The sequence below is a fragment of the Eurypyga helias genome, unplaced genomic scaffold, assembly GCF_000690775.1.
Source record: "Eurypyga helias isolate BGI_N326 unplaced genomic scaffold, ASM69077v1 scaffold5060, whole genome shotgun sequence".
NCBI lineage: Eukaryota > Metazoa > Chordata > Aves > Eurypygiformes > Eurypygidae > Eurypyga > Eurypyga helias.
The window spans coordinates 39,898-53,474 of NW_010224922.1; the positions used below are offsets into that span (position 1 = coordinate 39,898).

The window sequence follows — 13,577 nt, forward strand, 5'->3', positions numbered from 1 at the left end:
CGTAAAACTATTAGAATCTTCTGTAGTAAAGGCAAGCAGCTGAGATTGCTCATAAACCTGTGATTTCATTTGCTTGTTCTTGTCCCTGCAGATGTGTTCTTACTGGTGCTCATAGGGCAGCTGGGCGTTTGCCTCTTCTTGATGTTTGCTGATATTGATGATCTCTACTCTAAGCTGGATGTGAGTATTGTTCCAAGGTGGGTTTTCTTCCTACTGACAGTCCAATTATAAGTGCACTAGGATTGTTTTTAACAAAAGGCGCAGACTTTTGCAGGGGTACGTGACACCTCTAAAGAAAAACCAGATTTAAAGTGATAGATTTTAGATGAAGGAATTGAAGAAAGTTCCGGAGATATGGTGGCTCCAAACTAAGATCTGTGCATCCTGACACCTGGGCAGCTACACATGTATGTTTGATTGTCTCAGCTCGTCGTACGTGCAACAGAAGATGACATCACTGAGCTTACTATGCTTAGTGTGCTGGTGTCTTGAGAGTTGTGAAGCCAGGAGAAGAAAGGGGTTAGACCCTGCAAGTTGAAATTAAGTGCCATACACTTGTGTTTCTCAGGCTGTGCTACTCTGCACACAGATGCTCTTGCAAAGAAAATGTGCCAGTTGGCACTCACAGTGTTCTCAGTTCTCAGTCCCTAATATTTTCAGGCTCCCTGTTTAAATTTTGGACAGCTCGAAGTTTCCTAAAGCAGTGTTTGGGTTTAGCACAGCTGTAGAGAAAGACTAGTGGGGCTGTCATGGCAATAGAGTATCTGTCTTGATCCTTGATTAATAAATACCAATAGGGCTTGACTTAGTCTGGCAGAACGCAAGCTGGGAGTTGCCTTGTGCAATGCCATCCTAGGGGAAGTGCAAGGGAAGGGTAAGATCTACATCAGCCGTAGGACAGCATTGTCAGTGGACCTGGAAATTAGTATGTTGAGGCTGGGAGGTGTTAACCTCCTCCAGTGTGACAGTCTTACAGCCTTGTAGTAAGAGTCACAGGAACAAAGCAACAAAAGCAACACACAGCTATTTTTTCAGTACATTTACAATCAGAATAATGAAGTGTGGTGGCTTTGAATTACTGCTGCTTCCAGTCCTGCATGCTTGCGTGACAGTTAGCAAGTGGATTTAGAAATGGAAATAATGAAACATGGAAGGAGCAACACATACAAGGGGAATGGACCTGGATTTTCAATGCCAAGCAGCCTAGCTAAAGCTGCCTCACCCCTCTAACTGTTTCCAGGGCAGTGGCTCAGCGGGCAGACCCAGTTAAAGAATCTGCCACGAGATGGCACTTCAAAGCAAGTCTTAGTCCTATTGTGGACAGTGGTGACGCGGTATGTCAGCACTGCAGCTGTGGGGGGCTAAAATGCCTCTGGGGACAACTGCAAAACCCCCAGGCTGTCTGAAGGGAGTACACCGAATTCGCTGAGAAGAGAAAAGCAGGGAGTGGCAGTAAGAAATTCGGCAATGGTCTAGCCCTGGAGAAACTGCTGATCCAAATTTTGGATCTGAGATGCCTCTCCAAAATAAGTTGGTCTACAGCCAGAAAGCCAGTGCTGCCAGCTGTGGGAATCTGGAGCTGGGTTTGGAGTTGAAGTACTCAGACCTCAAATTATTTCCTATTTTAGAAAGAAAGGAAGCATTTAGATTTCCTGTTGCAGCTCTGGAGTACAGTTTTCTCTGATGCATCGTAAGTTTAAAAGCATCTTTACCAATAATTCCCCAAGACAAGTAGAAATATTGGCTCATAAGCAGTGTACAGCAAGTGTGGGATTCTGGCTTTTGATGACATGAAGCTGGTGAAAGGTCTAGAGAACAAGTCCTGAGAGGAGGAGCTGGTTAGTCTGGAGTTTTGCTGAGTTCAGTTGTTGCTTCCTACAACTACCTGTAAGGAGGTTGGACTAGATGATCTCTAGCGGTCCCTTCCAACCCCTAGCACTCTGTGAATCTGTGAAGGTGGATGTCCGTCTCTTTTTCCCAAGTAGCATGTGATAGGCTGAGAGGAAACTGCCTCAGGCTGTGCCAGGGCAGATTTAGACTGGCTATTAGGAAAAATTTCTTCACTGCAAGGGTTATCAAGCACTGGAACAGGCTGCCCAGGGAAGTGGTCACCATCCCTGGAGGTATTTAAAAGACGTGTAGATGGGGTGCTTAGGGACATGGTTTAGTGGTGGCCTTGGCAACGCTAGGTTTAGGGCTGGACTTGATCTTAAGGGTCTTTTCCAACCTAAATGACTCTATGATTCTATGACACAAGCTCCCACCAGTGTCTAGTGTGCACACATGTTGAACAGCTTCTGCTTTCTTCCCAGCTCGTTTGCACCCCTACCACGTGGCGGATCTCCATGGTGATAATGCTTGCAGTCACACTTGCTGTGTCCTTCCTGGTCGAGGTGAGTATGCTTCATTGAATGTACCTGTCAGCACTAACTGGAGAGGTGAAAGGGTAAGGTCTCACTCTTTCTTCCTCCTCCTCAGCCCAGCTTGGTAATAGCTAGTAAACCAGAGGCCATTGCTGCTGCCTTGCCCTTATGCTCTTTCCTCAGAGCCCCACATATGAATGATCAGATGTAAGGGAATGCAAGGCCCAACTACCTTGTCTTTCCTCTGGTAAGTGGGATGTTTCAAGCCCTGCCTCAGGTGAGAGAAATATGGGCAGTTTGGTGTTTTCTACTCAAATCCTGAAGGCTGTCAGGAGCAACTGGTCCCAGTTTTCTGTTGGGGAGCTCTGGTGAAGGTGGTATGAGAAGTGGTCAGTAAAAAGCTATTTAAGGGATGTGGATGAGCAGGACGGGGCAGGAGATCCGTATCTCCACTACTTGCCCTGGGTGTGTCCTGTGGATGAAGAGAGGAAAACCTCTGTCCAGGCCCTTCTGAATCTTCTTTTTGCTCTTGCTTTTACAGGAAGCTGTCATCGAGAACAGCCCCTTAGGGCTACTGCTGAAAAAGACCTTCCGCTACCACTCGAAGAGCCATTACAAGAGGCTGCAGCGAGTGTTAGAGCAGGACTCAGCCTGGCCACCTCTGAATGAAACTTTCTTCTCAGATTCCGTGGCAATATCAGTAGAGGGAAATATGGGAGGCCATAGCAATCCAACATTTGATGGCAATGAGGATGCACTCTGAAGGAAACTGCAGAGGACACATCCAGGCTGTTGCAGTTGGCTGTAGAAGGACTATCTCAGAGACATAAAGAAAGAGGAAGAACTGACCCATCAGTGCCTGCCCTGTTCTCAGACTAACCAGCTCTGACTTATTTTTAAATTAACTGGAAGGAGGAAAGCTGGCTGCAGTAGCATAAAGCCACAACCGTGTTTCTCCTGTCCCCTTCCCCATGTATGAATGGCTGCCAGCTGTAAATGGAACAGCTTATTGAACACTGGCAAAGTATTCAACACCCCATTGATGCATTCCTCTCTTGGACTGCATTATGCAGCCCATAAAGGTGGGAGCTTCTCCAGATGAGTTGTAGCTGATTCGGATACTGGCACTACTCTGGGGAGATCCCCTTCAAGAAAACAAGTAGAACTAAGTCCTGATAAAGGCTGCTGAACACAGGGAATTCCTATAGCCCCCGGGGTTGCAGATACTGCTACCTCGTGTCTGGTGTTTGTTGGGGTTTTTTTTCCTTTCCTGGCAATATTTGGTTTTCTGGAGATGGAAGGAGCTGCAGGTAGCCAAAGCCTTCTAGAAGCATCCGCTCCTAGCACCATTGTGCTCTTCCTGTGACGGGAACAATGCAGAGCTCTATTGCTAGCTCATGGCTACCAGGCAACCTGTTTGCTCTCTTCTCAGTTCAAAGCACATGGTACTTGCATTTTCTGAGTGAAAATTAATCTATTGACCTACAGAGCAGAATGATTTCATTGTTTGACGATTCTTCTGTGAGGGAGGTATTTCTTTGGAATATCCATTTTAAAAAAAGTAGAATGAAACACATGATAATTGCAAATTATGATCTCATTCTGTGGGTCTACAAGGACAAGCTGTTTTGTGTGGCGTGAGCTTGCTCTACTAGAGCAGATGCTGCATGGCTAGGCTGCCGCCTGGCATCAGCTCCTGGTTTACCAGTGCCAAAAGAAGCAGATATTGCAGGGGTAACTACCTCCAAGGGCCTAAGGCCTGAATTAAAATACAGGGAGCTAGCTAGGTCTCAGAATAATTTTATTAAATTCCATGGCATGCTCTGAAGTTGAACCATCTGAGGCTCTGGCTCTGATTTCCAACCATAATTGCACATGCTCCACACCATGTCTCATTCATCAACTCTTAACACTCACCTGTTAACTTTGGACGGGGACTTATACTCACTCTGCTGCGCTGCTTCTGCCATACCTAAATGCAACAGCACTGTGCATCTCTGCAGGTTTCACCTGCTCAAAAAAGCAGCTTCTACCAGCGCGTATCACTGTAGCCCTGTGTGCTAGGCTGACCTCCTGCTCACTGCATTTTGCAATCTCTGTTCCCAGCTGGGTAAAACAAGGTACCGGTCAGGGAGGCTTCGGATGAAAAGGAACACTTCCTGCTTTGGATAAGGTGTGCAGGGGAGTTGTCCCCTCTGAACCGGCTGCACAATTTGTTTCTCACAGCTGGAACTTGCCCGTGCGTTTCCTGGGTGGTGCTGAGGAGCACTTTGTGAACACTTCAGCACTAAGGACTGTACATTCCTACTGTTTGATGCCAAAGCACTTCCATATTGTCACAGAGACCCAGAGAATCGGGCAGGCTGGGAGTTGTGGTAAAGATTTCTTTGGTCTTTTATAGTAAAATGTAGTTCTGGAAAACCAAGAGCAAACCAGAAGAGATTATGGATGGTTTTGATTCAATATGTCTGTACCAGAACAGTGTTTGAAAATAATTTATCTTGAATCAAAAAATAACTAATATTATTTTTCTAAAAAGAAAAAAAATCCAAAAATGTTTCAACTTGAATAAAACATTTATTTGATTCAAATCTTTTTTCCCCTATTTTAGACAAATTTGACACAAGCTAATGGAGTAAATACCTTCCTACCTACTGTGGTTTACCCAAGAGTAAATACCTGCCACAGAGCCACGTAACTTGATGCAAACCTGGAATTGTTCATGTTTGTTCATAAAAATGCCTCCAAAGTTGGGATGAGTTCCCAGTTTGCAGGAAAATCCATTGGTAAGTGAAGGCTAGAGGCCCTGTGTTTTGCAGATGCTGAGGCTGTGTAAGGGCAGGTGAGGACTGGCAGCCCTGGATGTGGTTCCCTCCGTCCCTGTCTGTGGTCCGAGCTATCCAAACGCAGCTGAAGAATCGCCTAGAGGACTGAAGCTCCAGGCTCACTTCCTCCTTTCATGACTGGCAGTGGACACCAGTTGGGCAGAGCCCCAGTGATCTTTGCCAGCAGACTGTCCATCCTGCTTAGCTTTCTACAACTAAATCAAAGGGGCAGGCTCCCTGGAGCACAGCCAAGCCACTGAGCCATGCAGCCGCTCTGAACAGCTAATTTCAAAATTTGATTTTCCTTCTGAAATACAGTTGTCCTAGTTAATGAAAGAAGAAAATTACTTTTATATTTGTCCTTCCCATTTTTTTATGACTTGTTTATCTTGCTACAGTCATCATGGCTTTTGTTTTCTCATCAGCTGTCTGGAGCTCGGCCTGCTTGGCAGCACACACGATCAGCGGAAGAACCGAGCTTAATTTAAGAGATGCAGAGCTCCGCCAATGATAGCTGAAGGTGTACACAATATTGACAAGCCAGAACCTTTACAAGACATACCAGCTTCCTGCTCGCACAGCACCTTTTGTCTAAGGAACTCGATGCACACCACAACTCTTTAGGAGGGTTAGAGGAGGCTGCGAAGACAAAGTACCTGCCAAGGATCAACCAGGAAAGGAGAGCACAAATAGCTGGTACCTGGACCACCCGCTTCAAGGAAAGGAAACAGAGAACCCCCTTATCACGTATTGCAGCTGTCTGGTGCCATCAGCTGAATTTAGGGAACTCATTACTCACTCTTCTGGCTTCTAAAAGTCTTCATGTTGGAAAATTAGTCCCAGACCATTCTACACTAACATCCCCCACCGGAGAGTGCTTAACCCCTCTACAGCCTTTGCACAGTCTGTGGGAGATGGCAGGCAGCCCCCGAGCTAGGAGGGTCGTGCTGTGCTGCATGACCTCGGTTCCGTGTGCCATGGACTGACTGCCGAGTGCATACAAGGAGCAGCTCTCCAACACACCGTCAGTCAAGCCCGGCTGTGTAAACCTGCTTCCTGGCTGGCTGTTGGCAATGGGGACACCATTCCTCTTCTAAGAAAGTAACTGCATGTCCTGTGTGTCTGAAATACAAAGCATATTTCTCCCTGCTTGTGCATGTCCTGTTTTCAGTGTTCTGTGTGGCTGGCGGACACAGAAGGTGCTTGTCACTGACACAGTTTTGGTGACTTGGTACAGGTCACTGTAGGTAAAAGGGAGCCAAGAAAGCGCCATTCACATATCTTGTTTAAATCAATGAATAAATCTCCTCAGTACTTCCTGGATGACAGGGTTAGAATACAAGCCTCCCACTTTATTGTGTAATCGTCCCAGCCTTTCTCCTAGCCCACAGGATAGATTGCTCCAGTTACAGGAGCATCCTATTTCAAGAAGAGAGTGAGGCTGGAGAAAGAAAGAGGACATTAGGAGATCATAACAGGCTCTTTCTCCTGAACCTACAGATTAGTTGGGAGGTGCTGGAAGAAGTGCTTTTGGACCTGTGAAGTGGTTCAGAGAAGAGGGAACATGTTTCATTTATGGCTTACTCACCTCTCGCACCCCAGCCACAGCCGGGTAAACCTTGATTCACTAGCTCCAAGCCATGAAAACCAGCAATGCTCCCTTAGCCATTCTTCAATGAACCAAGTTTTACTACTGCGTGCAATCACCATGCACATGCCAACCGGTGCCTAACAACTGCTCTGGGCAGCAGAGCTCTGCAGGGGTCACGGGAACTGCACCCCTGGGCGCCAGCAGCTGCCTTTAGGTCCTTGTGCTGAGCCTCCAGCCTGCCTCTCTGTTCCTCCTTGGGATCACCCTTACACAGAGCTCGCTGACCACTTACTGCTGACTTAAATGAGACCTTAGGCTGCCTCTCACGACGGTCTGTTACTGCTCCTGTTAAATCTTTACAGACTTTCAGAGCAAAAGTCACAGAGGAGCATCCCGTCCTTTCAGTAGAGATGGTAGAGCTCGGCTAAGGCTTGAGTCCAGGACTCTAAGCAAGACAGGCATTGATCCACTGGATGTCTTTCTGCCCCAGTGACTGGGCTGTTGTGAGGGTATCGCACATGCCGTAAGATGAGGATTGTCTTCCTCTGCCTGGAAGTTGTGCCGCAGGGAAAAGGCCCTGGGCACTGACAAGATCCTCAGGAGGAACAGAGAACATCCCCAGGAGCAGAAGAGAAATGAGGCATGTCACCCCTGTGCCCTGCAGGGCAGGTGGAACAAGTGTTGGGTTACCAGTACCTCTTGGCTGTGAACTCTGGAGAATATGTTGTGTTGTTACATACCAGAGGTACTGAATGCTTGTTGTAGCTGCCTTTTAAACTTCTACGGGGAGGAGACCGCTCATTTGTAGGGAACATGTTGTGCCTGATTAGCTGTGTGCTTTACACTGAATACAGCCTGACCCATTTGCTGAGGTAAATATAAATTTAATTACAAGTCTCTTTTTGCTTCTCTGGGGAGAGTGTGTGCTATTTTACTGCTCTCTGCAGATTTCCTGCTGGTTTATACTTCAAAAGAACCTTTTGGCATGGCTACAGCTTCACGTTTCCTTACAGCTGAATGGACACCTGGTACTTGAGCAAATATTAAGTGCAGAAGGAAGGAAAAGGACCTGAAGAGCAATAAGATGGGACTTGCTGTGAACCAATAAAGGAAGAGAGTTCAGACAGTGAAAAGTGAGAGGATGAAAAAGGCAGGCAGCCCCAGCATGTCCCTCCCCTGTCCTTCTGTGCCTCCTCCTGCCGTGGCTCTGGGCAGGGAGCTCTTGGCCTTCCACATTTGCCCACTCAGAATCTGCCAATATCCCCCGTTGCTGACTAAGCAGTTAAGAGGGGCTGGAGCCGTGAGTCTCCAGCAGCTGTTCAAAGCTGGAGTTGAACTGAAGAGGCTTGGATGCCCTTGGGTTTCCTCTCAAAGCAGTCCAGTGAAGACAGGGACACAGCCTTCTGGGAATAACGCGCTGTGCAAAATCAGGGGTCTCGCCTGGCGTCTTAGGGAAATGTTAGCAAAGGCAGATCTCTGCACAAGTTCTCCAGGGCTCTCTCTGCTGCCCTTGTCCACCACGCCGTGCTCTCACTTCCCCTGGGCTCACTGGGGATGAGCTAACTGGAATGTTCCCTGCTTACCGACTTCTCATCCGCGCTTCTCCAGAGAGCAGGACAAACCTGAATGACTTTTACGTAAACTCACCTTGTTGGCTCCCCTGCCTGCAGATGAGGTGAAGAATGCACTCATTAAGCCTGTGGTCTGTTTAAAAGCATTAAAAATGTCAATCATCTCAACCATCTGGTAGGACTGCACTCAGATTATCCAACCTGTGGGATGGCTGGGCACAGCGGGTAGGGGTAGGGCAAGGGCGCTCCGGGTTACAGGTGGCTTTGCTTTTCAATAGCTCTGTTTGGCTGGTCAATACAGCTAAGGTTTTTTTAATAACTTGGTATCAGACAATCACCAGTGCTGGGAATAAACCTGATCAGAGCCTGGGGAAGGAGAAAGAGGAGGGCAGAATGATGGGAACATGAGAAGAAGTACAAAGACAGCTGAAAATACACAAGAAGAAATACAGGTGGGACTGGAGAAATGTTAAGTCTTAATGAACACTGCTGTGCAGACTGATTAGTCCCAAGACTAAATGGCGTGGTCCTGATAAATAAGGTTACCTGAATCTGAATTGACAGGGAACCATTGCCCCACTGCAATTAAGGGCTGTGCTGTGCTTTACTGAGTTTGGAGAGGGGCTCCTGCAGAAATCACAGGAGCGTGAGGCTGGTGGGGACCTGACGTGATTACTTTGCCCATCTCCCTGCTCTGTGGCAAGGTCTATCTATCCTCAGATCATCCTTGGCACATTTTGCCCTGCTTTTCCTTAAAATCTTCTGTTGTACAAGATTTCCCCATCCTAGGTAGCCTGTTTGAGCATTTTACTCTCCTTTAAGTTAGAAAAATTTCATTAATATCTAAACTAACTTTGAAAATCTAATTGCTTAATCTAACAAGCAATTAGTTTGATTTCTCCTTGTCTCTAATAAGAATGAGAGAAAAAAATACATAGTTAACTGTCTTCTTTTGTGTACTGTAAGAGTTGTTATGTTTCCCTTCAGGCTTCTCTCTTCTAGTTTAAACAAACTCAGTTACTCACATTTTCTCCATGGGTCATGTTTTCCAAACTTACCTCTTGACCTGTAGGCCGCAGCATCCTAGAGCCTGAACTGCAGCTGAGGACTTGCTAACAGCAAGTCCAGTGGGATCATTTCCTCCCATCCTACAGATCTCACCAGCCTCCTGGTACTGTGGCTCAGAATGACAGTCACGTTTTTGGCAAGAAAGCCTGAAGTTAGCTACATCTCCTTCTCTGTCACACAACTGCTCGGCCACCACCTCCGCATTTTGTACTTGCTTCCTCCAGCTCCTGTGTGCAGCGTTTTGCTGAATTTCATATGGTCATTTCAGAGCATTTGGCCAGCATGCCAAAATCATACTGCCTTGTTTCTTTCCTCTAAAGCAGGCACTTCCATCAGCTGTGTCATGAACACCTTTCAGTTGTCCTCTCCATCCTGTTATCCAAGCTGCTAACAAACGCATGAATATTTTGGGTCCCCTGGGATGGACAGCAAACCACTGGCACCTACTTAGGGCCCAACCCTTCATCCCATCATAAAAGAATTCTATTTCTCTGTACCTTCGTATGTCATGGGGAGCTCTGTCAAAAGCCTAAATGTGGCTCATTAGCTGCTTCTCTCTTGTTCCCTGGAGCATCTCTCTGCCAGGGAGGAAATGAGGTTCATTTGAGAGGATCTTCCAGTGACAGATCCATGCTAGTTCCTCCTTATCACTTTATTATCCCTACGGTACTTACGAACTGACTGACAAATTTCCTCTCACATCTGTCTGTGTGTTGAAGTTGGGTTGACTGGCCTGTAATTCCCGGAGTCCTCTTTCTTGCTGTGTCAGGTGCTGGCTCTGCAGCTTGGTGGGCTGGGGCTGGGGTGTTCCACACAGGCTGGGGGGCACTTCCCAAGCTCAGGCTGCGGTGGTAGTGGTGGGCATCCTGCTGCCCCAGGCAGTGAAACTGCTGAGACTCCGGTCCCGAGGCTGGAGGGGATGTTCCGGTAAATGAAACACACCTCACCCTGGATGATTAAAATAGAGAGAACTCGTAACACCACCCAGCTAATGATACCTTTTCCGAGTTTCCTTCCCCCAGACAGTTACAGAAGGTGTTGCCTGGTCATGGGTTATCACCTCCTCACGGCGGGTTGCGCTTTATCTCTTCGTGTACAAGCCTTTTGCCACAAGGATATCCACAAAGGATGCATCTGGACTTCGTGTAAGGGCCAGGTACAAGACCCTCAGAGCTGGGCACTGCTTCTGAAACCCAGGGAGTGGGATAACTGTAAACGTGTCATGTCTAGTCAGCTGCGTGACAGTGGCTATCTGCAGAGCAGTGCAGAGGATGAGCTTACTGATGCCCTCTCAGAGCAGAGGTAGAGACAAAGGAGGACTGTTTACTTGTGTTGAAAATGGATTCAATTCAGGTTTTAGACAGTTCAAAATGACAATGCTTAAAAAAAAAAAGTGTATTTTTTGAGCACCACCCTGATTTTTTCGGAATGCCTCCGTGTTTGGTCCATCATTGCTGTTTCATGGACAACTGCAGCTGGCAGAAACCCCAAGGATGGATCTGGTTGGTCTATGGAGAACCAGCCCCAGGTGGATTTAGGGTGCAGCAAAGTGACAATTGCTCTTCAGTCATCCTAAGGCCAGACAGTCTGGCCACTCCTTTCAAAGAGAGAAAATGTGGATAAATGCTTTTATTTCCTGAGTAGTCTGTCTAGTGAAAGGGGCTTCTCTCAGTTGCTGGAGCGCTTTCCAGGATGGAGCTGCATGTTGAGGGAGTCTTAAAGGACTGCAGACATGATGCACTGCAGTGCCTGGGCATCATTCTCTCTCCCACTTGGGGGAAGGAGAATTTAGAAGAATTCCTGGTTTGTTGTCACTGGGGAAATTCACTGTGTGCAAAGACTGTGTCCCTTTATGGAATTTAAATCCACTGCTCCCACCAGTGATAGAGAATTGCTTCCCTGTGGCTGAGCCAAAAAGTGTCTGAGCAAACTCAGAGCCATTGTCTCCATGCACACAAGTATGTACTTTACTTCAGAACAATAATCCAGCATGTTTTTCCTGCCTGGAGATACGGTTGTTTTCAGACCTTGTGACAGAAGGAGAATGTGGGGAGACAGACCATTTTCAGGTTAATGCCTGAGAAATGTCTCTGACAACACAGAGCTGGGATATGGGAGAGTGGAAGATGCACAGTGGGACTCCCAAGCCTGCCTGCTGTTGCTGGGGTTTTGGGGGGGAGCCCCCATCTCCCCCTGCCTCACAGGGGTTCACACTGTTCAAGGGTCCCATGTCACCCAGATGGGCTTTTCCAAAAGAGACAGCCAGCCCCTGTTGCTCTTTCCTTGTAACTGAGGCAGAATTTGATCCAATGCTTGTGCTTGAGGCAATGCCCAGAGCTAGTGGGGAAGTTCAGGCCGCTGAAAACCACTGCTCCAGCACACACCTCCACTGCGCCGAAACCAAGCCCAGACGCTGTGATCTCCCTAGAGCAGGCGCTTCTCTGACACGCTGAAGGTGGCCCCTGGCACTAACGAGGCTGCTCTGGGGTCGGCTCTGTGCAGGGCTGTGCCACTCTCCCACGCTTTTCCTTGACATATGCCTCGATTTCCCTCCAAGCCTTGCACAGAGCCATCTCCCCCACACAGGTACCCTCCCTCGGACACCAGAGCTCTGCTCCAGCCAGTCCCACCCTGGTGAGCGCAGCGAAGCCAGGAGGCAAACGCACATCTTACATAAGCCAGGCATTTAAGGGCTTTACACGTGAGGGTGGATTTTACTTCCTCCCCTGGGAGCCTAATAAGAAGCGTGTGCACTGTGAGGCTTCCAAAGGCAGCAGACAGGACCATGGTGAGAGCTGACTTTAACCCCAGCCTGAGTTCCAGCCAGTAGCTGTGTTTGGCATTGCTTGTCCCCACTGACAAGGACATCCAGGACTGAAAACAACGTGGTCAGATGGAGGAAAAGCTGTGGAAGGACCGTTGTGTGCTCCTCAACAAGGATGAAGAAAATGAGCTGGTAAGGAGTGGGGGACCGCGCTGGGTTTTGGTTTCCTTGTGCGCCTCTTTTCCCACGTGCCCGTTTTGGATATGCCTCCAGTCCTTCACCTCACTCCCCATTCGGGCACTCTCTTCAACATAGCCTTCGTGAAGGCAAACCCCTGAATCAGTCCTTGCTGACCTCGAGATTGATTTTTGCAACGTGAGGGCTAAGTGCGGAGCATACTACTTCAGTCCAGAGGCAGGAAATATGGAAGAGACCTCCTTGTCCACCAGAAGTCATCTGGCCAGGGAGCAGCGTCCCTTTACCCACTGTCTTTTCTGTCTTGATTGTGAGGATCTCTACTAATAGGTACACTTTCCCTTAAAGGGTCATCATGTATCAGAAAGCAAGTCATAAGGAAAGTGTTTAAAAATCAGTTTTATCTTGGACAATTGTATGAAGTAGTGGTTAAATCACTTCTGAAATGTAAGGGTCTTCGCTGCTTACCCGGTCTAGGAAGATTAGGCAGATGACCAAAGTCTACTTCAGCTCTCATGGCAGGAATTGCTTGTTTCTCAGACTTTTACAGCAGCTTTTATGGAGCTGCTCTGTCCTTACAAGGGTGTTTTATTAACGTTAATTGAATCTACTTTCTGTCTTTGGGTTTGATTGATTATTGATGATGTGCAGCAGCCCCAAAGGGCTGCACTGAGTGCTTTGCAAACACAGTGAGTTGGAAACCCTTCCTCTGCCTGCTAACATGGAGTGATTACACAAAGTCTGGTGAGGGTGGGAGTAAGACTTTCTCTTCCAGTTTTCCTGGAACAACTGGAATCCATTATTTCCAGTGTACAGAGTGGCCACAGAAGCAGATGCCTCTGACCAGGTGTAAAACATAGTCCTGTGAGTCCTGTAGCTGCTAGAGACATCTATGAGCTGCATGCACGGGAAGCACAGTAGCACACTCACTAGAACAGGAGGCTCTGTCCTCTGCAAGTAGAGGCTGCTGGCAGGTCCCTCCCAGCATCTCCTGTTCAACTGTTTGCCCAGCCTCGGGGACTGAGAAAGTGCCTCTGCCACAGGGTTGCAGGTGGTCAGGGCATGCCCAGGTGGGACAGATCCTGCCCTGCAGAGCACACCTGCACCTCTGTATCAAATTGCCTGCAGGGCTACTAATAGTGATGCGGCTTCAGGTTCCGTGGTTGCCTTCAGTAAAATCCTGCTGGGATTTGACTGCTG

General features: G+C 47.8%; 2 protein-coding genes across 2 annotated transcripts in view; both read left to right on the top strand.

Moving 5' to 3' along the window:
- The window catches only part of ATP13A4 (ATPase type 13A4), a 39,811-nt gene extending 36,685 nt beyond the window's left edge, over positions 1-3,126 (top strand). The window contains 3 exon segments of the mRNA XM_010147148.1: positions 92-180; positions 2,313-2,393; positions 2,905-3,126. Coding sequence (XP_010145450.1) covers positions 92-180; positions 2,313-2,393; positions 2,905-3,126 — 392 coding nt within the window.
- A 9,185-nt stretch (positions 3,127-12,311) lies between these two features.
- The window catches only part of ATP13A5 (ATPase type 13A5), a 31,425-nt gene continuing 30,159 nt past the window's right edge, over positions 12,312-13,577 (top strand). Inside the window, exon 1 of the mRNA XM_010147169.1 lies at positions 12,312-12,374. Within this exon, the coding sequence (XP_010145471.1) occupies positions 12,312-12,374 (63 nt within the window). The remainder of the gene's footprint in view (positions 12,375-13,577) is intronic.